The 25,674-nt window shown below is 47.5% G+C and overlaps 1 protein-coding gene across 2 annotated transcripts in view; it reads right to left on the bottom strand.

Moving 5' to 3' along the window:
- Nucleotides 1-25,674, bottom strand: part of LOC138265574 (phospholipid scramblase 1-like) — a 399,538-nt gene that overhangs the window by 7,773 nt on the left and 366,091 nt on the right. For both annotated transcript variants that reach the window (XM_069213400.1, XM_069213401.1), the window contains one exon: nt 9,285-9,446. In XM_069213400.1, coding sequence (XP_069069501.1) covers nt 9,285-9,446 — 162 coding nt within the window. The remainder of the gene's footprint in view (nt 1-9,284; nt 9,447-25,674) is intronic.

Below are 25,674 nucleotides of genomic sequence, written 5' to 3'. Positions count from 1 at the left end.
ACTCTTCAGGAGTCAGACCCTTGGATGACACCCTGCTAACCCTCCAGGGGACCCTCCCCCCAGGCGTAACAGGTACCTCCACTACACCACTGTGTATCCTCTGCACTTCCCCACCCATATTCTCCTCCTCTGTGTGCCCTCCAGCCTCCTTGACTGTCTCCCAGGCCCTCTGTGCCTTTTGCAGCTCCCCCTCCCTGGTGGAGCTCTCAGTGGGACAGTCAAGATCTTTAAGGAACTGTTTCAATTGAGCAACTGAGTACTCCTTCAGTTTCTCTGTTTCAAACACAGCTCCAGCTGTTGCATCTCCAGATTGAGACATGATGGTCACAAGTGCAAAGTTCCAAAGGCAGAAAATAAGTTCCCAATGAAGTAAAAGGAATCCGTCAAGGGATCAGCAAAATCATGGAAGTAGAACAAAAAGGAGTCCTTAAGAGAAAAAGCGAAAGATCACCAACCAAGTAGTATGTGGTCACGTAGTGGTCTGAACTCAAACAGTAGTGTACACTTAATCACTGTATGTCAAGTACAAATACAAGTCCAATTCCCAACCGCTGATCACCAATGTTAGAAATGGGGTCTTTGGTTGACAGTCAGGTTACCCACTGTTCAAGCAAGGACCCTCACTCTAGTCAGGGTAAAAGAGAATCACCCTCAGCTAACCCCTGCTTACCCCCTTGGTAGCTTGGCAGAGCAGTAGGCTTAACCTCAGAGCGCTAGGTGTAAAGTATTTGTACCAACACACACAGCAACTTAATGAAAACACTACAAAATGACAACACCGGTTTAGAAAAATAGGAAATATTTATCTAAACAAAACAAGACCAAAACGACAAAAATCCGACATACACAAGTCAAGTTATGAATTTTTAAAGATTAAACTCAAAAATAGCGCTTAGAAACAAAAATGCTTCGATGAGATGTTAACACGGCGTCGTGACGGAGTCATTCCCAAGAAGCCGACACCAGCGGCGCCGGACACGGAGTCGCGTAGACCCCCAAGTACAGTACCTTTGGTGAAGAGTGAAAACAAGCCGATGCGCGAAGTCGGGAATTGCGGCATTTGTGCGAAACGTTGAATCCGTGCACTTCGAGCGGCGTCGGTCATGACGTGGCGCGGCGACTTCCACGGAGTCGCGCACTTCAGCGGGGCTGCTGCGGTGTCGGGCCTGCAAAGCGCGTCGCGTTCCAGCGAAGGTCACGGCGTCGGGTGCAGGTGGCGTTACCAGATTGAGCAGCGGCGTCGGGCCGGAGTCGTCCGAAGTCGATTTCCTTGGATTTCCACCAGCTTTCCTTTCAAGGGCCCAGGGACTGGATAGGGCACCACTTGTCAGAGCAGGAGTCTCTCCAGAGACTCCAGGTGCTGGCAGAGAGAAGTCTTTGCTGTCCCTGAGACTTCAAACAACAGGAGGCAAGCTCTAAATCAAGCCCTTGGAGATTTCTTCACAAGATGGAAAGCACACAAAGTCCAGTCTTTGCCCTCTTACTCTGGCAGAAGCAGCACTGCAGGAAAGCTCCACAAAGCACAGTCACAGACAGGGCAGCACTTCTTCCTCAGCTATCAGCTCTTCTCCAGGCAGAGGTTCCTCTTGGTTCCAGAAGTGTTTCTAAAGTCTGTAGAAATGGGTGCCCTTCTTATACCCATTTTAGTCTTTGAAGTCACCTTTATTCAAAGGGGACTCACACCTACTTGTGAAATCCTGCCTTGCCCAGGCAAGGCCTCAGACACACACCAGGGGGTTGGAGACGGCATTGTCAGAGGCAGGCACAGTCCTTTCAGATGAGAGTGACCACTCCACCCCTCCCTCTTAGCAGAGATGGCTAATCAGGAAATGCAGGTTACACCCCAGGCCCCTTTGTGTCACTGTCTAGTGTGAGATGAAAAACAACCCAACTGTCAAACTGACCCAGACAGGGAATCCACAAACAAGGCAGAGTCACAGAATGGTTTAAGCAAGAAAATGCTCACTTTCTAAAAGTGGCATTTTCAAACGCACAATCTCAAAATCAACTTTACTAAAAGATGTATTTTTAAATTGTGAGTTCAGGGACCCCAAACTCCACATGTCCATCTACTCTCTAGGGGAATCTACGCTTTAATCATATTTAAAGGTAGCCCCATATTATCCTATGAGAGAGACAGGCCTTGCAACAGTGAAAAACGAATTTAACAATATTTCACTGTCAGGACATATAAACCACATTACTATATGTCCTACCTTAACCATACACTGCACCCTGCCCTTGGGGCTACCTAGCGCCTCCCTTAGGGGTGTCTGACATGTAAGAACAGGGAAGGTTTAGGCCTGGCAAGTGGGTACACTTGCCAAGTCGAATTTACAGTTAAAACTGCACACACAGACACTGCAGTGGCAGGTTTGAGACTTGATTATAGAGCTACTTGTGTGGGTGGCACAACCAGTGCTGCAGGCCCACTAGTAGCATTTGATTTACAAGCCCTGGCACCTCTAGTGCACCTTACTAGGGACTTACTAGTAAATCAAATATGCCAATCATGGATAAACCATTCAACATTACAATTTACACAGAGAACATATGCACTTTATCACTGGTTAGCAGTGATAAAGTGCTCAGAGCTAAAAAACCAACAGCAACAGGTCAGACAAAATAGGAGGCAGGAGGCAAAAAGATTGGGGATGACCCTGCATAAGCAAAAAAGTCCAACAATGGGGCAATGAAGGACCGAAGAAACCCCCCCCCTGGGGTGTCTGCACATTGGAGGAGGCAGCTGCAAGCTGGAGAAGGCCAACATGTCACCAGTAAGCATCCCAAGGGAACCCAGAAATGCAAAGCTTGACAACAGCCTGGTTGCTATAGCCGACCTTAGACAGGACTTAAGAAGTAGAGTGGAGGTAATGGCAGGTGAATTAGGTCTACTGCACGACGATCAATGAAATCTCTCCTGAGACACACACAAACTGAAACCGCCCTGAAAACTCTACAACGATGACAGAAGACCTGGAGGGGAAGGTCCAGCATCTCATGTCCATCTTCATGCCACTGAAACCAGGTGGAACATGTAGAAGGTAGATCTAGCCACAGTAATGTCCAAATTGTGGGCTTCCTGGAGGGTGCAGAGGGCCCAGACCCTGTTACTTTCTTCAAATACTAGCTGTCCACAACCTGGTCACCGACTGGCTTGTTGCCCTTCATACTTTTGGAGGGAGTGCACTAAGTGCCAGCCAGGCACCCACCCAAGGAGCGCCACCAAATTCAGTGGCGGCTAAACTGATGAAAATCCGAGAACAGGAAACCATCCTGCAGGTCGCTCCAACAGCCAGGACCCTCACTTAAGACAATACACACATACTTATCCTCCCACATTACATGCTGACAGTTCAGTGCAGCAGGACCTCATTCCTGGAGGTGAAGAAGAAACTATGCTCTGTTGGCCTGGCTTACTCACTGCTGCTCCTGGCTAAGCTGAAAGTAATAGCAAAATCACACCAGCTATTTCTTAACAGAACCCTTGGATGTCTGGTACTGGGTGCAGCAATGCTGGTATGAATCCCCAGAAGCCAGAACACCAGAAACATGTAGGAGGTTGACCACTCCTTGATGTAGGAGGTGAGGCAGCTGATGTGGGAGGGGCAGGATTTTGTCATCTGGCACACCGTCACCAGCACAGGCCCACAAGGAACAGAGACAAGCACTCTCAGCGGTCACCAACATTTGGGCAGAGAAGATATCCCACCTTGCAGATGATGCAGACGGGACGCCATCAGAAAATGGATCAAGTGCCTCTGACCTAAGACCCCACACAACTGATCTCCCTATAGTAGCACCACAAGTTGCAGATGACACTGCTTAGCCCGATCATGGTGGGGTGCTTTGAGGGCTGAGCCTGAATGGCTTAATCCTTGCCAATTCAGCTGTGAGACCGACGGCCATACCATTATTATGCCTGGAGTCACACTGCCACCATGCACCCTCACTCTTGATTGATGGGCCCAGTTTCTTTACAGTACTTTGCGATGTATCATGTTGGGAGGTGCAGAGGACCCCCTCAGGTGGGTTAATAAGTTATTTGAGTGGACAGCTAGATGTTCCTCTGCCATCCTGGGACAGAGTATTGTTCACTGACTTCATTACAATACATGCCATCCTATGCTGCCACTCTAAACACAGCCTGCACCCATACCACTTCATTTTGCTTTTCTGTCACCAACCCCTGTCTGCCTCACATTGCCTGGACTGACACAACGACATGGCTTGGGAATTGTTTCTAATATGAAATGCCCAAGGGATGGGTACTGCGTGCAAAAGGAATGTGGTGCACCAATATGTCAAATAAAGTGTGCACAGATAGTTTTCCTTCAGGTGACACACATTGCTAAGGGGAAGGACACCTGCCCCCAGTTTTATAGCACTATATATTCTGGGTATATGGATCAGGCCTTCAGTAGCCTTTAGGAGCATGAGGGTTTAATTCAACCCCAAGTGTTGCTCTGTCTTTGCAGAGGGTCAGTTGGATGGCAGGGATGTTTTACTGGGGAGTACTTACAGCAGAAATGTAGAGCAGCAGCAATTCCTAGCACCTTATTCCTGATAGGATGGTCACGCCTACCATGGATCACAGGTGGAGACTTTAACTGCGTTTTAGATCCACAGTTAGATCGATCACCTTCCCCACTACTAAACTCCTCCACAGTTGTCGAGGCATCCTACCTCTCCCAGTGGCTCTCACATTGGGGTTTGTCTGATAGCTGGTGTACATTGCATCCGAACACCACAGTGTAATCCTACTATTCACCACCTCAGAACCTGCACGCCCGATTAGACTGGCTATTGTGCAGCATCCCCCTCCAGCTGCAGGTGGATTAACTGGGGAAGACCCTGTCTGACCACAACCCGCTGCTTCTCCAAGTAACATGGGAAGCAAAACTCCCCTCCTTACCAGATATCACACTTAAAACCCACAACATTAGAAGATACAATATTCCACGAGTCAACAAGCAAAACCTTGCTGATTTACAAAATATACACCTGGGGGATCTGCTACAACCACCTGGTGGAATGGGAGGCCCTAAAGTCAGTCATGTACCCAGTGCATTCACATTATGATCTGGGTGAAAAGCACCATATACCGGGCCTACATTGATAGAGCAGCAAGAGCAGCATACACGTGATGCATTGATCACAGAGCATATCAGGCCAGAATGCACACTAACATAAATAAGGCAGGTCATCTATTGGCATTCTTCTAAAGATTGCAACCACCAGGACCCAGGTTACTGCTACTCACATCTCTTGGTTTACACCAGCCACTAGTCAGGAGGACATTCATTAGGCATTTTGTGCCTATTATGCGCTCTATAACCCACCACCGGAGAACTGTCATGGTAAGATCCACAACTTCTTAGGATCATTCCAGTTACCCACGACAAAGGTGGAACATTGTGAGGCTTTGAAAGCCCACCTAACAGAGCAGGAACTCTGGAGTATAATCCCAGGATCTCCTACATGCAAAACTTTGGGATCAGATGGATTGCCTATTGAGTTCTATAAAACATATGAGGCCATTCTGGTCCCTAGGCTCCTGGAAGTATACATGGTGGCCCTCACTGTGGGACACCTTCACTCTGACCCTGTGTGAAGCACTTTTGGTCTCACTCCTGAAACCGGGGTGCAACGCCCTTGAGACAGCTTCCTATAGGCCACAGTTGATGCTAATAAGTAACTATAAAATATTGAGCAAGGCCATAGCCACAAGGCTCATGGAAGATTTGCTGGATCTGATCCATCAAGATTGGATGAGGTTTGTACCAAATAGATCCACAATGCTCAACATATGAAGACTTCACTGGATACTGCAATAGACTACGATCCCTGACCCTTTGCAGCTTGTGCAGTCTTGGACCTAGAAAAAGCATTCAACACTTTAAACTGGAGGTTAATGCCTCTGATGCTGGAGGCGATGTGCATATGCAGTAGAAAATTGTGACCTATTAAACTACTCTTCGCAGACCCAGCTACCAAGGTAAAAATAGTTCAGTGAATAACGGCCGCTTTCACGATCAGAAGGGGCACAAGCCAGGGCTGCACTTTTTCTCCACTACTTTTTGACCCTCAAGTGGAACCATTAATGCAAGGCCATGCCTGGGGTATTCCTGTGGTGGATACGACTCACGTAGTCTTCTTACACGTCTCACGTAGACTTCTTATTCGCCAATGGCATTCTTAGCTACGTTAGGGACATCAGGTCAGGCATTGATGAAAACTGAAATAGCGACCATCATAGTCACCTTTTGACCTGGCTCGGGGTTGGGCATAAATTGGGTGACACTTGCTTTTTCCTGCACAACCCTGATTACCCCCAAACAGTAAATTGTGGTGGGCACTCATGCCATCCATTGGGAGCCCAGCATAATATACTAATTGGGCATCAATGTGTATCATGACCCCCGTGATCTAATAGATGGAAACCGCAAAAGGGCAATAACATTTCTTCACCCTCAAATTGCCTTCTGGTGCTCCCCTTCCTCTATCAGTGCAGAGAGGAGTGGTGCTCTCTAAGATAGTGATGCTCCCACGTATACTATATTACTTTGTTAACTTGCCTGTGAATATTCCCCACAGTACCTTCCGTACATTACAAGCCATGTTAGGCAGATTCATCTGGAACAAGGGAAGGTGGTGAGTGACGCTATCCAAGTTGCAGCTCCCGATGGAGCGAGCTGGCTTGCCATCCCAAACTTCGAACATTACTATTTAGCAGCACAACTGCAGTGGGCCCAGTAGACCCAACCAGTGGCAGGCAGGGACACAAGTGGAGGAACTCGGCCACATCCCTGGTGAGAGGATATGGCAGCTGGTGAGAGAATAGCAGGCCTGCTGCGGGTGACCCATGGCAGCTTTAAAAGAGCCTTACTCCTCATGCCAGATATGCCCCAATAAATCCTGAAATCCACTTGCGCTCCCTCTGAACTTTCAGAGAACAGATTGGCTGGGAAGATATGTAGCAATGGGAGGCAGTGGGTATCGGACCCTAGTTGACCTATTTCTTGATGGGAGCCTTATCCCATATGATCAACTGGTAGACACTGTAGGCCTCCAGGTGGACCACTTACTAGCCTATTGGAGACTAGTGGGAGAGATGGAGAGACTGGGATTTAGTGGACTCAGAACCTGACCCACACCCACTGATGCATGCAATGCACATGATGATTGAAGGCCACCGGCGGCTGATTACCTAGTTGACCAAATAACAAACTCACATGCTACAGGACCCCTGGACACACGCAGGCCTGGGAAGGAGACATCAGCTGACTATTAACCTCAAAAGAAAGGGCCAGTATAGGGCAAAATCCTCTGAAAGTTTCCCCAAATGCCTTCTACCAATAAATCCAGCACAATATTATGCACAGGTCGTACATCACCCCAGCTGGGCTTCACAAAATCTACCCTGCTGTTTCATTGGCCTGCACAAAGAACCAGATGGCTGAAGCAAATCTGATCCACTCCTTGGAGCTGCCCCATGACCACAACCTTTATATTTAAGTCACAAATACATTAGGCACCACAGCAGTCCACACTGACCTTGAGTGCATGACTGGCTGTGTATTAGTTCTTTACAGGTGCAGCACTACTAGGAGGGGCACAACCCAGAATCGATTTGGCACTACTGCTGGCATGCAGACTAATGGCTATGTACTGGCAGGCTACTGCACTGCCATGAGTGGCATCCTGGCGGGCGGCGAAACTGAAGTGGAGCAAAGCTGAGGCCACGGTGCTCAGGTGTGAAGAGGTGTGAGGGCTATGAAAGAGACCTACAGCATCAGACTGGGAGGAATTTATGCCTGCCCTCCAGAACCAGCAGGACAGTCCCATCCCCTCGAACCGATTGCCACAAAACAGAGCCTGTCAAACTCATTACAGGTATGAAACTCCTCACGTGCATCTCCTACATTCACCTTCCCCCTACGACTCCCTGCGACTCCCCATGTCGACGTTGGGGTGCAATGATGATACACTTCGAGACGTTTCAGGGGAGTTGATTCCAGACTAAATGCGCCACTAGGGATCCTTGGTAGAGACTGTGTACCAGAAATATGTATAATTTATATGCTCATTTTGACTGCAGCTGTACATGGACTTGCATATAGCTATAGTAGTAGTTGTGTTGTTGGAACAGATGTTTACTTATGGGGCTAAGTCAAATGTTAACTGAACAATTGTTGTAAAACTTCCAGCACCAACTGAAATGATCACTATAATGTTTTAATAAAATCTAATAAAGATGGTTTAAAAATGTGGCACTATGTACTTTGTCAAAATAGTTGTACCTCCTAAGGTTTATCTGTAAATTGTATTGGCTACCTGCCAGGTGGTAGACCTCTGTGCGAGTGTTGTGGTGCTAAATGCAAGCCTTTGCCGAGATTCTGTGATGTCAAAAACTGAATGTTGACGCTGAAGTGAGAAAAATATATTTTGAGATGGGAGTTATCAGTTTGAGGGAGAGAGTTTTGAAAGATCGACATCTGAGTAGTAAGTGGTGCAGGGTAAGATGCCACCACATTTTACAAGGAACATGGGTACAAAACATTCATATAATTTAGGACCAGAGGCAACATTTCATAAATGCCCAAGCCTATCCCAGATGTTAAATGCGTATCCTTGTGTTTTATGTAAACTTGGAAGGGTTTCTGTACAAATAAACTCAAATCTACTTTAACGAAGTTAGTGGAGGACCACAGTTGTTTAGTAATTTGATCTGCCAGGATTCACAATGAAAGGTGGAGTACTTCCCATGAAAGCCTAAAGTGATAAGATAATGACGTCAAGAATGTCTGAAGGAATGGTATCAAGTGAAAGTTCCATAGACCTGAGTGCTCAGAAATATCTGACCGAGATGCTCTTCAGAGTTTACAAATCCATGCATTTATTGTTTGGTTTAGAATATCCACCAAGATGCTGGCGTTTGATTAATAAAAGCTAATCAAGAATGTGCTTTATTCTCAAGGGAAGGGTTGCTCTGTGTGATATTTCTGAAACACCAGATTACATGTGTGATGGTGCTTTCATCGGCATATTCAAATACCAGTGGCTCCATTTTGAGTGCATCAGTAGAATTACAAGGTCAAACTAATAGCACAAGTGCTACAAAGGATTTATCATAAAACTACCCTGCGATTACAAGCAGCCTGATAGAAGGTAACTGTACATCTTTCACATGGAATGGTTTACCCTGCTCTGGATCCCAGGGAAAATACTGTTGGAAGACGGTCCCACCGCAAGCATTTAACAGTTATTCCTGAAAAACTTACCATTAGGAAACAGGCACCAAGTAGCACCGCTTTTATTTTCACATCAAGGTCCATAGGAAATTGGATCCCGAAGTTATCTGCATCGGTGAACGCCTCCTTTATAAATCCAGTCCACTGCTTGGAAATCCTTCCAACATCTTGTGACTCATCGAGAGATTTTACCTGGGAAAGCAAGGAGTAACAGAAGCATAAAATGGGTGATGACTGCATACATATGTTGTACAAGTTATTCCGAAACTTGCCCTTACTCCTACAACAGACACCCTTATCCAGAGTGTAAAGAATGTATAGTAACTAGAAGAAGATCCCTTGTTTAAATACATAGCTCAATGTGTGATCACATCAATCGTTTAACATATCCAACAGAGCATGCCACTAAAAAGCTACACAAAATGCAAATGTCATAACATTTCTATAGTTGCCTTTTGGGGAGATGTGCAAGAGGAAAAAAAGACTCTACAGATTAACATATTAGGAATGTGGGTTTGGCATCAAATGTTTTTTAGGAGAAAGGAGTAATGACTCCCAGGAAGATGATGAAAAGAAGCTGAACTAAAGGGGAGCATTGGAGATCTTCCCATACAGGAATAGGAGCAACCTCTATGGAATGGAGGCCCAGATTTGTAAATTAACAACAGTGTCTTCCCTCCCTCCTCCCCGAAAAAAACTAGTATCATTGAGAGTCAGTGCGTCTGGCACTGTATCACTAGCAAAAATCGTTAGTGCTTGCTGTGTCTGTGCAGAGTAGCTGCAGGTGATCCAGGGTCTAGCTGTCCATGGGGGAAACAGCCCTGATAACGCAGTCAATGCAACGATATGCATTGACCACATTGCCGTTACCACGCATATGCGTTTACCAAGCACATGCGTGGTAACAGTAGAGAGCAGTCGGCGGAAGAAGGGAAGCAAGCAGGAAGGAGCAGTGACCAGAGGAGAGAGGTAAGTGGGGCCTGGGTTGGGGAGGGAGGGTTGTGGTAGTTTTTAGGACAGGGTGGGGAATCAGGGTAGTTTTTAGGACAGGGTGGGGAGTCAGGGTTCCGGGCGGGCGGGCGGTGGGCTGGGGTAGTATTTAGGACAGGGCGGGGATGTTTTTAGGACAGGGTATGTTTTAGGAATTAGGGTGAAGGCGGAGGTTTGGGTTGTTTTTAGGACAGGAAGGGGTAGGTTTCAGGAGAGGGTGGGTTTTAGGGTTTAGAGCAGGGGTCGGGTAGTTTTTAGGACAGAACGGGGTAGGTTTTAGGTCAGGAGTAGGATAGGTTTTAGGGTGAAGGCGGGGATCGAGGTAGTTTTTAAGACAGGGTGGGGTTGGTTTTAGGACAGGGTAGGCTTTAGGATTTAGAGCAGGGGGTGCACTAGTTTTTAGGACAGAGCGAGGTAGGTTTTAGGACAGAGTAGGTTTTAGGATTTAGGGAGAAGGTGGAGATCGGGGTAGTTTTAAGGACAGGGTGGGGTAGGTTTTAGGACAGGGTAGGTCTTAGGGTTTAGAGCAAGGGTCAGGTAGTTTTTAGGACAGAACGGGGTAGGTTTTAGGACAGGGCAGGGTAGGTTTTAGGCTTCAGCGTGAAGCTGGGGTAGTTTTTAGGACAGAGCGGGGTAGGTTTTAGGATTCAGGGTGGGGTAGGTTTTAGGACAGAGCGGGGTAGTTTTTAGGACACGTCGGGGTAGGTTTTGGGACAGGGCAAGGTAGCTTTTAGGGTTTAGAGCGAAGGCAGGGAATTGGGGTCATTTTTAGGGCAGGGTAGGTTTTAGGATACAGGATGGGGGCTTGGGGAGTTTTTAGGAAAGGGTGGGGTAGCTTTTAGGACAGGGTGACTTTTAGGTTTTTAGGACAGGGCAGGTTCAGTTCTAGGGTTTCGGGCAGGGAGTAGGGTAGTTGTTAGGACAGGGTAGGGCAGAGCAGGGTAGGGTTTAAGACAGGAAAGATTTTAGGGTTTAGGGCAGGGAGGTTGGGGTAGTTTTTAGGACAGGGGGGTAGGTTTTAGGGAGAGGGTGGGAGTCGTTTTTAGTGCAGGGAAGGGTAGTTTTTAGGCCAGGGTAGGTTTTACTATTTAGGGCGGGGTCAGGGTAGTTTTTAGGACAGGTGGGGTTGTTTTTAGGCCAAGGTAGGTTTTAGAGTTATGGACAGGGTGGGGAGTCGGGGTTGTTTTTAGGAAAGGTTGGGACAGGTTTTATGACCAGGCAGGGTAGGTTCGGGGGGTTAGGGCTCTGGGCAGGGGTTGGAAGGGTCAGTTTTAAGAGCTTGGGCAGGTGGAGTATGATCTTCCGTTTAGTGGGCAGGCTGGGGGAGAATTAATCATGCATGTTACCAAACATGCTTTTACAACTAAATTCAAAAGGCATGCGTGGTAAAGGCATGCATGATAAAGACGTGGTCGTTGTAAAGAGAGCGTTGTAAAGGCATGAGTTCTAAACCCATTCGTTGTTCCATCATACATCCGTCCCTGGCAAGTGAGTGGTATCGTATTTTAGCATATAGGTTTCTGTGTGCTTTGTACTGATTGACTTTTCCTTCCAGGCTACTTTATGGCAGTAGTTTTACTTTTGCTTTGATAAAGGCACACTTTATTACTTATTTTACACAGTGCTGGTTATTGCTGACTTATTTGTCATTTTACATTTTATTAGTAAGGATTATGGCTAGTCAGAGGATTACCACTCAGTAGGTATACTTGTTGGTATACTTTTTGAATCATTCTCTGACCACGATTATGAGATTGACTCTGCATCTGAGGCAGAGAAGAAAGTCCAAAATCCTGGAAGTGAATTTTCTGTCCACTCGTAGGAAGTGCCTCTTTTAGAGAAGGACACTGATGTGCCAATAATGCAGCAAGAGGCATCTGGATTGCAGCCTGCGGATGAAAGGCTTCCCATTGGAAGTGCTGAATTCTGGGTTGCCCCAAACATGGAGCAGCTGGCGTTGCCTGCCTTTCCTGGTGGTGGTTAAGAAGTTCTTGGGTTCAACTTTGTTGATGGGCTCAATAAGGAAGCTGTTGCTGTCTTCATATTGGTCTACCAGTCCCTTGATGGCAACGGCTATATTTCCTGTGACCGTGAGTTGTAATCAGCATTTACTTCTTCAAATGCTATATTTTGTTGATAATGCTACAGTGTTGCCACAAGATCACCCTAAATGCGACCATCTTTTTAAGATTCGGCCTGTCCTTGATCACTTTGAAGATTGTTTTTTAGAGATCTCTGTTCTAGGTAAAGAAATAGCTGTGGGCAAGTCCTTGGTCCTGTTAAAGGGCTGTTTGGTTTTTAGGCAGTACATTCCTATCAAGATGGCACTTTATGGAACTAAGCTGTATATGCTGTCTGAGAGTAGTACAGGCTATGTACATATGTAAATATGTACATATTTCAGGGTGTAACTCACGTAGAGATTCCACTATTGACCTCCCCACCACTTGGTTGTCCAGTCACTATCAGGACGGGGGAAATTACGTGGGAAGTTGGTAGAGGATTTTTTTTTAACAAAGGTCACCATTTAGACATAAATAACTTCTACGCTGGTGTGCAATTGTTTAGAGAATTATTCAAAGTGGACACTGTTGCTTGTGGCACAATCTGCTCTAACCGTAAAGGTTACCCTAAAGAGCTTCTTTGTAAAAAAAAAAAAAAAAAAAAAAAAAAAAAAAAGAATTGAGGGGCCAATGCAGTACCTTGGGTAGTGATGGACTTCTTGCTGGGAAATCTGCAGACAGGAGAGATGCCTACATGCTGACTACGATCCATGATTAAAGCACTTCATCTGTGTCTGTTTGAGGTCAGGTTGCTGAAGGGCACAAACCTGTCTGCATTTTAGACTACAATAAGCACATTGGTGGGGTAGATAGAATACATCAGAGGTTGGAGCCTTACACTGCTGTTCATAAGGCTGTTTTATAAGGCTTACATTTGGTATAAGAAGTTGGCTATTCATTTGATCCATTTAGCAAACTTCAGTGCTTTTGTTGTATTCAAGGATTTTCTCCTGATTCAAAGATGACGTGTTCAGTTTTAGCAGTCTGTGAATGGCAGCCTTGTTGTAGCGTTCCTAGAGTCGGAATGGTGGAGGATTAGGCTAGATTAAAAGATCGCCCCTTTCCGGATTACATTCCTCCCACACCCAAAAAACTATCCCTGCAGGTGATGTATTATGTATGCGAAGAGGTGTACAGAAGGAGAGTCACATGTACTAGCCCAACCGTCCTTCTAATCCTTGACTGTGTGTGGGCACATAGCCCACACATAAAATATACGGGCACATATTTTAAATTGTACCACACGCAAAAGAGTTATTTTGAGCAACCTTGAGCATAAAAGTGAACTGACTGGTCTGTGTCATTTTATATTTTTTGTTCAGATTTCACGGTTGGCATTAGTGTGCTGTATTTAGTTAGAGCTGCTGTGTTTGTAGGTATAGTTTTGCATCTACTGCCAATTTCTTTTTTTTTTTTAATGTGATGGTGATGTTCGTGGACATGGTGCTTGGCTGGCAGTGTGCTTGAACTGGCGCTTGGCTCAAGGTGTGCATGGACTTACGCTTGGATGGCAATGTATGTGAGCTGGAATTTGGCTGGCAGTGTGTGTGGACTGGCGCTTGGCTGGTGGAGTGTGAGAGAGCTGGCATTGTGTGAGTAGTGACTTGCTGCTGGTCACTATATACACTGATAGCCAAACTCCAGTCCATACACTCAGTCAGCAGCCAGCCGGTGTGATTGCTGTGTCAGTCATGCAGGTGTATAAAAGTGGTGAGCCCTTGAGTGGTGCTGTCTATTTATGCAATTGTTGACATGTGCTGGGCCTACAGCAGGCGGTGTGAATGGTCTTGTGTGTGTCACACATGGAAGATATGCGCATGGCCTGAAAAGTGGTTGGTGACTTGGTGCGCCTTTTGTGGCTCAAAAACTGAGAGTCATTGGCTCAGTTTTTTGACCTTTCATTATAAACAGTGTTTTTCATTTTTGTGAAATCTCTTGTTAATAAAATTTTACATTTTGAACCTTCACTTACCATTGTGCTAAATCTAACCAGTATGTGTGTGTAATCGAGGAATAGATGGTCGTGCAGTAATATTTGTCTTTTCTGTCTTTCTTTGACAGGGTGTACGTGGTCTCTGCATTGTCTATTGATGTCAGTGTAATGTGGTGGGCCCGCAGCTGTAAAGTGGTTAGTGCCTTGACACGGCTTTACAGCTCACGCGCTGCGAGTCATTGGTTCAGTTTATTTTTTAAAACTTTTTAGTTTTTAACAGTGTATTTCATTTTTGTGAAATCTCATGTTAATAACTGTAGGAAGTTGGCTCTGTATGTGCTATTTCAAAGTAAGGAATAGCATGCACAGAGTCCAAGGGTTCCCCTTAGAGGTAAGATAGTGGCAAAAAGAGATAATACTAATGCTCTATTTTGTGGTAGTGTGGTCGAGCAATAGGCTTATCCAAGGAGTAGTGTTAAGCATTTGTTGTACATACACATAGACAATAAATGAGGTACACACACTCAGAGACAAATCCAGCCAATAGGTTTTTGTATAGAAAAATATCTTTTCTTAGTTTATTTTAAGAACCACAGGTTCAAATTCTACATGTAATATCTCATTCGAAAGGTATTGCAGGTAAGTACTTTAGGAACTTCAAATCATCAAAATTGCATGTATACTTTTCAAGTTATTCACAAATAGCTGTTTTAAAAGTGGACACAGTGCAATTTTCACAGTTCCTAGGGGAGGTAAGTATTTGTTAGGTTAACCAGGTAAGTAAGACACTTACAGGGCTTAGTTCTTGGTCCAAGGTAGCCCACCGTTGGGGGTTCAGAGCAACCCCAAAGTCACCACACCAGCAGCTCAGGGCCGGTCAGGTGCAGAGTTCAAAGTGGTCCCCAAAACACATAGGCTAGAATGGAGAGAAGGGGGTGCCCCGGTTCCGGTCTGCTTGCAGGTAAGTACCCGCGTCTTCGGAGGGCAGACCAGGGGGGTTTTGTAGGGCACCGGGGGGGACACAAGTCCACACAGAAATTTCACCCTCAGCGGCGCGGGGGCGGCCGGGTGCAGTGTAGAAACAAGCGTCGGGTTCGCAATGTTAGTCTATGAGAGATCTCGGGATCTCTTCAGCGCTGCAGGCAGGCAAGGGGGGGATTCCTCGGGGAAACCTCCACTTGGGCAAGGGAGAGGGACTCCTGGGGGTCACTTCTCCAGTGAAAGTCCGGTCCTTCCGGTCCTGGGGGCTGCGGGTGCAGGGTCTCTCCCAGGCGTCGGGACTTTAGGTTCAAAGAGTCGTGGTCAGGGGAAGCCTCGGGATTCCCTCTGCAGGCGGCGCTGTGGGGGCTCAGGGGGGACAGGTTTTGGTACTCACAGTATCAGAGTAGTCCTGGGGTCCCTCCTGAGGTGTTGGATCGCCACCAGCCGAGTCGGGGTCGCCGGGTGCAGTGTTGCAAGTCTCACGCTTCTTGCGGGGAGCTTGCAGGGTTCTTTAAAGTTGCTGGAAACAAAGTTGCAGCTTTTCTTGGAGCAGGTCCGCTGTCCTCGGGAGTTTCTTGTCTTTTCGAAGCAGGGGCAGTCCTCAGAGGATGTCGAGGTCGCTGGTCCCTTTGGAAGGTGTCGCTGGAGCAGGATCTTTGGAAGGCAGGAGACAGGCCGGTGAGTTTCTGGAGCCAAGGCAGTTGTCGTCTTCTGGTCTTCCGCTGCAGGGGTTTTCAGCTGGGCAGTCCTTCTTCTTGTAGTTGCAGGAATCCAATTTTCTAGGGTTCAGGGTAGCCCTTAAATACTAAATTTAAGGGCGTGTTTAGGTCTGGGGGGTTAGTAGCCAATGGCTACTAGCCCTGAGGGTGGGTACACCCTCTTTGTGCCTCCTCCCAAGGGGAGGGGGTCACAATCCTAACCCTATTGGGGGAATCCTCCATCTGCAAGATGGAGGATTTCTAAAAGTTAGAGTCACTTCAGCTCAGGACACCTTAGGGGCTGTCCTGACTGGCCAGTGACTCCTCCTTGTTTTTCTCATTATTTTCTCCGGCCTTGCCGCCAAAAGTGGGGCCTGGCCGGAGGGGGCGGGCAACTCCACTAGCTGGAGTGTCCTGCTGGGTTGGCACAAAGGAGGTGAGCCTTTGAGGCTCACCGCCAGGTGTGACAATTCCTGCCTGGGGGAGGTGTTAGCATCTCCACCCAGTGCAGGCTTTGTTACTGGCCTCAGAGTGACAAAGGCACTCTCCCCATGGGGCCAGCAACATGTCTCTAGTGTGGCAGGCTGCTGGAACTAGTCAGCCTACACAGATAGTCGGTTAAGTTTCAGGGGGCACCTCTAAGGTGCCCTCTGGGGTGTATTTTACAATAAAATGTACACTGGCATCAGTGTGCATTTATTGTGCTGAGAAGTTTGATACCAAACTTCCCAGTTTTCAGTGTAGCCATTATGGTGCTGTGGAGTTCGTGTTTGACAAACTCCCAGACCATATACTCTTATGGCTACCCTGCACTTACAATGTCTAAGGTTTTGTTTAGACACTGTAGGGGTACCATGCTCATGCACTGGTACCCTCACCTATGGTATAGTGCACCCTGCCTTAGGGCTGTAAGGCCTGCTAGAGGGGTGTCTTACCTATACTGCATAGGCAGTGAGAGGCTGGCATGGCACCCTGAGGGGAGTGCCATGTCGACTTACTCGTTTTGTCCTCACTAGCACACACAAGCTGGCAAGCAGGGTGTCTGTGCTGAGTGAGAGGTCTCCAGGGTGGCATAAGACATGCTGCAGCCCTTAGAGACCTTCCTTGGCATCAGGGCCCTTGGTACTAGAAGTACCAGTTACAAGGGACTTATCTGGATGCCAGGGTCTGCCAATTGTGGATACAAAAGTACAGGTTAGGGAAAGAACACTGGTGCTGGGGCCTGGTTAGCAGGCCTCAGCACACTTTCAATTGTAAACATAGCATCAGCAAAGGCAAAAAGTCAGGGGGCAACCATGCCAAGGAGGCCTTTCCTTACACAACCCCCCCCCAAACGAAAGAGGATGAGACTAACCTTTCCCAAGAGAGTCTTCATTTTCTAAGTGGAAGAACCTGGAAAGGCCATCTGCATTGGCATGGGCAGTCCCAGGTCTGTGTTCCACTATAAAGTCCATTCCCTGTAGGGAGATGGACCACCTCAACAGTTTAGGATTTTCACCTTTCATTTGCATCAGCCATTTGAGAGGTCTGTGGTCAGTTTGAACTAGGAAGTGAGTCCCAAAGAGGTATGGTCTCAGCTTCTTCAGGGACCAAACCACAGCAAAGGCCTCCCTCTCAATGGCACTCCAACGCTGCTCCCTGGGGAGTAACCTCCTGCTAATGAAAGCAACAGGCTGGTCAAGGCCATCATCATTTGTTTGGGACAAAACTGCCCCTATCCCATGTTCAGAGGCATCAGTCTGCACAATGAACTGCTTAGAATAATCTGGAGCTTTTAGAACTGGTGCTGAGCACATTGCCTGTTTCAGGGTGTCAAAGGCCTGTTGGCATTCCACAGTCCAGTTCACTTTCTTGGGCATTTTCTTGAGTTCAGTGAGGGCTGTCACAATGGATCCATATCCCTTCACAAACCTCCTGTAATACCCAGTCAAGCCAAGGAATGCCCTGACTTGAGTCTGGGTTTTTGGAGCTACCCAGTCCAGAATAGTCTGGATCTTGGGTTGGAGTGGCTGAACTTGGCCTCCACCTACAAGGTGGCCCAAGTAAACCACAGTTCCCTGCCCTATCTGGCATTTGGATGCCTTGATAGAGAGGCCTGCAGATTGCAGAGCCTTCAAAACCTTCCTCAGGTGGACCAGGTGATCCTGCCAGGTGGAGCTAAAGACAGCAATATCATCAAGATAAGCTGTGCTAAAGGACTCCAAGCCAGCAAGGACTTGATTCACCAACCTTTGGAAGGTGGCAGGGGCATTCTTTAAACCAAAGGGCATAACAGTAAACTGATAATGCCCATCAGGTGTGGAGAATGCTGTTTTCTCTTTTGCTCCAGGTGCCATTTTTATTTGCCAGTACCCTGCTGTCAAGTCAAAGGTACTTAGGAATTTGGCAGCACCTAATTTGTCTATGAGCTCATCAGCTCTTGGAATTGGATGAGCATCTGTCTTGGTGACAGAATTGAGCCCTCTGTAGTCCACACAAAACCTCATCTCTTTCGTTCCATCTTTGGTGTGAGGTTTGGGGACTAAGACCACTGGGCTAGCCCAGGGGCTGTCAGAGCGCTCAATCACTCCCAATTCCAGCATCTTGTGGACTTCCACCTTGATGCTTTCCTTAACATGGTCAGACTGTCTAAAGATTTTGTTCTTGACAGGCATGCTGTCTCCTGTGTCCACATCATGGGTACACAGGTGTGTCTGACCAGGGGTTAAGGAGAAGAGTTCAGGAAACTGTTGTAGGACTCTCCTACAATCAGCTTGCTGTTGGCCAGAGAGGGTGTCTGAGTAGATCACTCCATCTACTGTGCCATCTTTTGGGTCTGATGACAGAAGATCAGGGAGAGGTTCACTCTCTGCCTCCTGATCCTCATCTGTTACCATCAACAGATTCACATCAGCCCTGTCATGGAAGAGCTTAAGGCGGTTCACATGGATCACCCTCTTGGGGCTCCTGCTTGTGCCCAGGTCCACCAGGTAGGTGACCTGACTCTTCCTTTCTAGTACTGGGTAAGGGCCACTCCATTTGTCCTGGAGTGCCCTGGGAGCCACAGGCTCCAGAACCCAGACTTTCTGCCCTGGTTGGAACTCAACCAGTGCAGCCTTTTGGTCATACCAAAACTTCTGGAGCTGTTGGCTGGCCTCAAGGTTTTTGGTTGCCTTTTCCATGTACTCTGCCATTCTAGAGCGAAGGCCAAGTACATAGTCCACTATGTCCTGTTTAGGCTCATGGAGAGGTCTCTCCCAGCCTTCTTTAACAAGGGCAAGTGGTCCCCTTACAGGATGACCAAACAGAAGTTCAAAGGGTGAGAATCCTACTCCCTTCTGTGGCACCTCTCTGTAAGCGAAAAGCAGACATGGCAAGAGGACATCCCATCTCCTTTTGAGTTTTTCTGGGAGCCCCATGATCATGCCTTTTAATGTCTTGTTGAATCTCTCAACCAAGCCATTAGTTTGTGGATGGTATGGTGTAGTGAATTTATAAGTCACCCCACACTCATTCCACATGTGCTTTAGGTATGCTGACATGAAGTTGGTACCTCTGTCAGACACCACCTCCTTAGGGAAACCCACTCTGGTAAAGATACCAATGAGGGCCTTGGCTACTGCAGGGGCAGTAGTCGACCTAAGGGGAATAGCTTCAGGATACCTGGTAGCATGATCCACTACTACCAGGATATACATATTTCCTGAGGCTGTGGGAGGTTCTAGTGGACCAACTATGTCCACACCCACTCTTTCAAAGGGAACCCCCACCACTGGAAGTGGAATGAGGGGGGCCTTTGGATGCCCACCTGTCTTACCACTGGCTTGACAGGTGGGGCAGGAGAGGCAAAACTCCTTAACCATGTTGGACATATTGGGCCAGTAGAAGTGGTTGACTAACCTCTCCCACGTCTTGGTTTGTCCCAAATGTCCAGCAAGGGGAATGTCATGGGCCAATGTTAGGATGAACTTCCTGAACAGCTGAGGCACTACCACTCTCCTAGTGGCACCAGGTTTGGGGTCTCTGGCCTCAGTGTACAGGAGTCCATCTTCCCAATAGACCCTATGTGTTCCATTTTTCTTGCCTTTGGACTCTTCAGCAGCTTGCTGCCTAAGGCCTTCAAGAGAGGGACAGGTTTCTTGTCCCTTACACAGCTCCTCCCTTGAGGGTCCCCCTGGGCCTAAGAGCTCAACCTGATAAGGTTCAAGCTCCAAAGGCTCAGTTCCCTCAGAGGGCAGAACTTCTTCCTGAGAAGAGAGGTTCCCTTTCTTTTGCTGTGTTGCAGTTGGTTTCCCAACTGACTTTCCTTTCCTCTTGGTAGGCTGGGCCATTCTTCCAGACTCCAGCTCTACTTGTTCACCCTGTGCCTTGCATTGTGCTCTGGTTTTCACACACACCAGTTCAGGGATACCCAGCATTGCTGCATGGGTTTTTAGTTCTACCTCAGCCCATGCTGAGGACTCCAGGTCATTTCCAAGCAGACAGTCCACTGGGATATTTGAGGAGACCACCACCTGTTTCAGGCCATTGACCCCTCCCCGTTCTAAAGTAACCATTGCCATGGGATGTACTTTTCTCTGATTGTCAGCGTTGGTGACTGTGTAAGTTTTTCCAGTCAGGTATTGGCCAGGGGAAACCAGTTTCTCTGTCACCATGGTGACACTGGCACCTGTATCCCTCAGGCCCTCTATTCTAGTCCCATTAATTAAGAGTTGCTGTCTGTATTTTTGCATGTTAGGCGGCCAGACAGCTAGTGTGGCTAAATCCACCCCACCCTCAGAAACTAGAATAGCTTCAGTGTGGACCCTGATTTGCTCTGGGCACACTGTTGATCCCACTTGGAGACTAGCCATACCAGTGTTACCTGGATGGGAGTTTGGAGTGGAACCTTTCTTGGGACAGGCCTTGTCTCCAGTTTGGTGTCCATGCTGTTTACAGCTATGACACCAGGCCTTTTTGGGATCAAAGTTTTTACCCTTGTACCCATTGTTTTGTGAAGAGGCTCTGGGCCCACCCTCCTGTGCAGGTTTTTGGGGGCCTGTAGTAGACTCTTTACTATTTTTAGTTTTGGTTGTCTCATCACCCTTCCCCTGGGGAGTCTTTGTGACCCCTTTCTTTTGGTCACCCCCTGTTGAAGTCTTGGACACCCTTGTCTTGACCCAATGGTCCGCCTTCTTTCCCAATTCTTGGGGAGAAATTGGTCCTAGGTCTACCAGATGCTGATGCAGTTTATCATTGAAACAATTACTTAATAGGTGTTCTTTCACAAATAAATTGTACAGCCCATCATAATTACTTACACCACTGCCTTGAATCCAACCATCTAGTGTTTTCACTGAGTAGTCTACAAAGTCAACCCAGGTCTGGCTCGAGGATTTTTGAGCCCCCCTGAATCTAATCCTATACTCCTCAGTGGAGAATCCAAAGCCCTCAATCAGGGTACCCTTCATGAGGTCATAAGATTCTGCATCTTGTCCAGAGAGTGTGAGGAGTCTATCCCTACACTTTCCTGTGAACATTTCCCAAAGGAGAGCACCCCAGTGAGATCTGTTCAGTTTTCTGGTTACACAAGCCCTCTCAAAAGCTGTGAACCATTTGGTGATGTCATCACCATCTTCATATTTAGTTACAATCCCTTTGGGGATTTTCAACATGTCAGGAGAATCTCTGACCCTATTTATGTTGCTGCCACCATTGATGGGTCCTAGGCCCATCTCTTGTCTTTCCCTCTCTATGGCTAGGAGCTGTCTCTCTAAAGCCAATCTTTTGGCCATCCTGGCTAACAGGAGGTCATCTTCACTGAGAGCATCCTCAGTGATTTCAGAAATGTGGGACCCTCCTGTGAGGGGCTCACTATTTCTGACTAACACAGTTGGAGACAGGACTTGAGGGGTCCTGTTCTCCCTATTTAGGACTGGAGGAGGGACATTGGCCTCCAAGTCACTAATTTCTTCCTCTGTGATGTCATCATCAGAGGGGTTGGCTTTTTCAAACTCTGCCAACAGCTCCTGGAGCTGAATTTTGGTAGGTCTGGAGCCAATGGTTATTTTTTTGATATTACAGAGAGACCTTAGCTCCCTCATCTTAAGATGGAGGTAAGGTGTGGTGTCGAGTTCCACCACCTGCATCTCTGTATCAGACATTATTCTGCTAAGAATTGGAATACTTTTTAAAGAATCTAAAACTGTTTCTAGAATCTAATTTCAAACTTTTAACAAACTTTTAAACTCTAAAAGACAATGCTAAACAGGGACTTAACACACAAGGCCCTAGCAGGACTTTTAAGAATTTAGAAAAATTTCAAATTGCAAAAATGAATTTCTAATGACAATTTTGGAATTTGTCGTGTGATCAGGTATTGGCTGAGTAGTCCAGCAAATGCAAAGTCTTGTACCCCACCGCTGATCCACCAATGTAGGAAGTTGGCTCTGTATGTGCTATTTCAAAGTAAGGAATAGCATGCACAGAGTCCAAGGGTTCCCCTTAGAGGTAAGATAGTGGCAAAAAGAGATAATACTAATGCTCTATTTTGTGGTAGTGTGGTCGAGCAATAGGCTTATCCAAGGAGTAGTGTTAAGCATTTGTTGTACATACACATAGACAATAAATGAGGTACACACACTCAGAGACAAATCCAGCCAATAGGTTTTTGTATAGAAAAATATCTTTTCTTAGTTTATTTTAAGAACCACAGGTTCAAATTCTACATGTAATATCTCATTCGAAAGGTATTGCAGGTAAGTACTTTAGGAACTTCAAATCATCAAAATTGCATGTATACTTTTCAAGTTATTCACAAATAGCTGTTTTAAAAGTGGACACAGTGCAATTTTCACAGTTCCTAGGGGAGGTAAGTATTTGTTAGGTTAACCAGGTAAGTAAGACACTTACAGGGCTTAGTTCTTGGTCCAAGGTAGCCCACCGTTGGGGGTTCAGAGCAACCCCAAAGTCACCACACCAGCAGCTCAGGGCCGGTCAGGTGCAGAGTTCAAAGTGGTGCCCAAAACACATAGGCTAGAATGGAGAGAAGGGGGTGCCCCGGTTCCGGTCTGCTTGCAGGTAAGTACTCGCGTCTTCGGAGGGCAGACCAGGGGGGTTTTGTAGGGCACCGGGGGGGACACAAGTCCACACAGAAATTTCACCCTCAGCGGCGCGGGGGCGGCCGGGTGCAGTGTAGAAACAAGCGTCGGGTTCGCAATGTTAGTCTATGAGAGATCTCGGGATCTCTTCAGCGCTGCAGGCAGGCAAGGGGGGGATTCCTCGGGGAAACCTCCACTTGGGCAAGGGAGAGGGACTCCTGGGGGTCACTTCTCCAGTGAAAGTCCGGTCCTTCCGGTCCTGGGGGCTGCGGGTGCAGGGTCTCTCCCAGGCGTCGGGACTTTAGGTTCAAAGAGTCGTGGTCAGGGGAAGCCTCGGGATTCCCTCTGCAGGCGGCGCTGTGGGGGCTCAGGGGGGACAGGTTTTGGTACTCACAGTATCAGAGTAGTCCTGGGGTCCCTCCTGAGGTGTTGGATCGCCACCAGCCGAGTCGGGGTCGCCGGGTGCAGTGTTGCAAGTCTCACGCTTCTTGCGGGGAGCTTGCAGGGTTCTTTAAAGTTGCTGGAAACAAAGTTGCAGCTTTTCTTGGAGCAGGTCCGCTGTCCTCGGGAGTTTCTTGTCTTTTCGAAGCAGGGGCAGTCCTCAGAGGATGTCGAGGTCGCTGGTCCCTTTGGAAGGTGTCGCTGGAGCAGGATCTTTGGAAGGCAGGAGACAGGCCGGTGAGTTTCTGGAGCCAAGGCAGTTGTCGTCTTCTGGTCTTCCGCTGCAGGGGTTTTCAGCTGGGCAGTCCTTCTTGTAGTTGCAGGAATCCAATTTTCTAGGGTTCAGGGTAGCCCTTAAATACTAAATTTAAGGGCGTGTTTAGGTCTGGGGGGTTAGTAGCCAATGGCTACTAGCCCTGAGGGTGGGTACACCCTCTTTGTGCCTCCTCCCAAGGGGAGGGGGTCACAATCCTAACCCTATTGGGGGAATCCTCCATCTGCAAGATGGAGGATTTCTAAAAGTTAGAGTCACTTCAGCTCAGGACACCTTAGGGGCTGTCCTGACTGGCCAGTGACTCCTCCTTGTTTTTCTCATTATTTTCTCCGGCCTTGCCGCCAAAAGTGGGGCCTGGCCGGAGGGGGCGGGCAACTCCACTAGCTGGAGTGTCCTGCTGGGTTGGCACAAAGGAGGTGAGCCTTTGAGGCTCACCGCCAGGTGTGACAATTCCTGCCTGGGGGAGGTGTTAGCATCTCCACCCAGTGCAGGCTTTGTTACTGGCCTCAGAGTGACAAAGGCACTCTCCCCATGGGGCCAGCAACATGTCTCTAGTGTGGCAGGCTGCTGGAACTAGTCAGCCTACACAGATAGTCGGTTAAGTTTCAGGGGGCACCTCTAAGGTGCCCTCTGGGGTGTATTTTACAATAAAATGTACACTGGCATCAGTGTGCATTTATTGTGCTGAGAAGTTTGATACCAAACTTCCCAGTTTTCAGTGTAGCCATTATGGTGCTGTGGAGTTCGTGTTTGACAAACTCCCAGACCATATACTCTTATGGCTACCCTGCACTTACAATGTCTAAGGTTTTGTTTAGACACTGTAGGGGTACCATGCTCATGCACTGGTACCCTCACCTATGGTATAGTGCACCCTGCCTTAGGGCTGTAAGGCCTGCTAGAGGGGTGTCTTACCTATACTGCATAGGCAGTGAGAGGCTGGCATGGCACCCTGAGGGGAGTGCCATGTCGACTTACTCGTTTTGTCCTCACTAGCACACACAAGCTGGCAAGCAGGGTGTCTGTGCTGAGTGAGAGGTCTCCAGGGTGGCATAAGACATGCTGCAGCCCTTAGAGACCTTCCTTGGCATCAGGGCCCTTGGTACTAGAAGTACCAGTTACAAGGGACTTATCTGGATGCCAGGGTCTGCCAATTGTGGATACAAAAGTACAGGTTAGGGAAAGAACACTGGTGCTGGGGCCTGGTTAGCAGGCCTCAGCACACTTTCAATTGTAAACATAGCATCAGCAAAGGCAAAAAGTCAGGGGGCAACCATGCCAAGGAGGCATTTCCTTACAATAACATTTTACATTTTGAACCTTCAGTCACCATTGTGCCAAATCCAACCACTGTGTATGTTACTTGAGGAATAGATGGTTGTGAAGTAATGTTTGTCTTTTCTGTATTTCTCTGCCAGGGTATACATTGTCTATAAGGAAAATCTACCAACTCTAGATACCTTCATAAACTATACACACAAGGAAGTACAACCTCTTGTTGATCCCAACACGTTTTCCTACCCAGAATGACCTGCAAACCTCAAAATGTGACTAAAATCACACATTTACCTTGCATTTCTGTGCCAAATCCGTCGAGAATCAGAAGAAAACCACAAAATTCTTATCACCTTGTATTTCCCCATGTCTCCCAATAAAAATGCGGCCCCACTTGTGTGGATGGTTCTAGTGCCCAGGACAGGAATTGACCAAACTAACATCAATGGGACTCCTCGCAAAGGGACCCTCCTTGGACTTGGTTTGATTTGTTCTCGTGCAGGAACTAGGCCCAGCCACATAAATGAGGTACTACTTTAATGGAAGACGTGGGTGAATGCTGGGTGGAAGGAAGTTTGAGGCTCCCTGCAGGTTCTAGAACTTTCCATCACAGAAATATGGGGAAAATGTATTTTTTAGTCAAAGGTTGAGGTTTGCAAGGGATTCTGGATAACAAAACATGGTGAGAGCCACACAAATCAGCCCGC

Source organism: Pleurodeles waltl, chromosome 11 (genome assembly GCF_031143425.1).
Source record: "Pleurodeles waltl isolate 20211129_DDA chromosome 11, aPleWal1.hap1.20221129, whole genome shotgun sequence".
NCBI lineage: Eukaryota > Metazoa > Chordata > Amphibia > Caudata > Salamandridae > Pleurodeles > Pleurodeles waltl.
The sequence above is the reverse complement of the archived record's forward strand: the minus strand, read 5'-3'. Positions and strand labels throughout refer to the sequence as shown.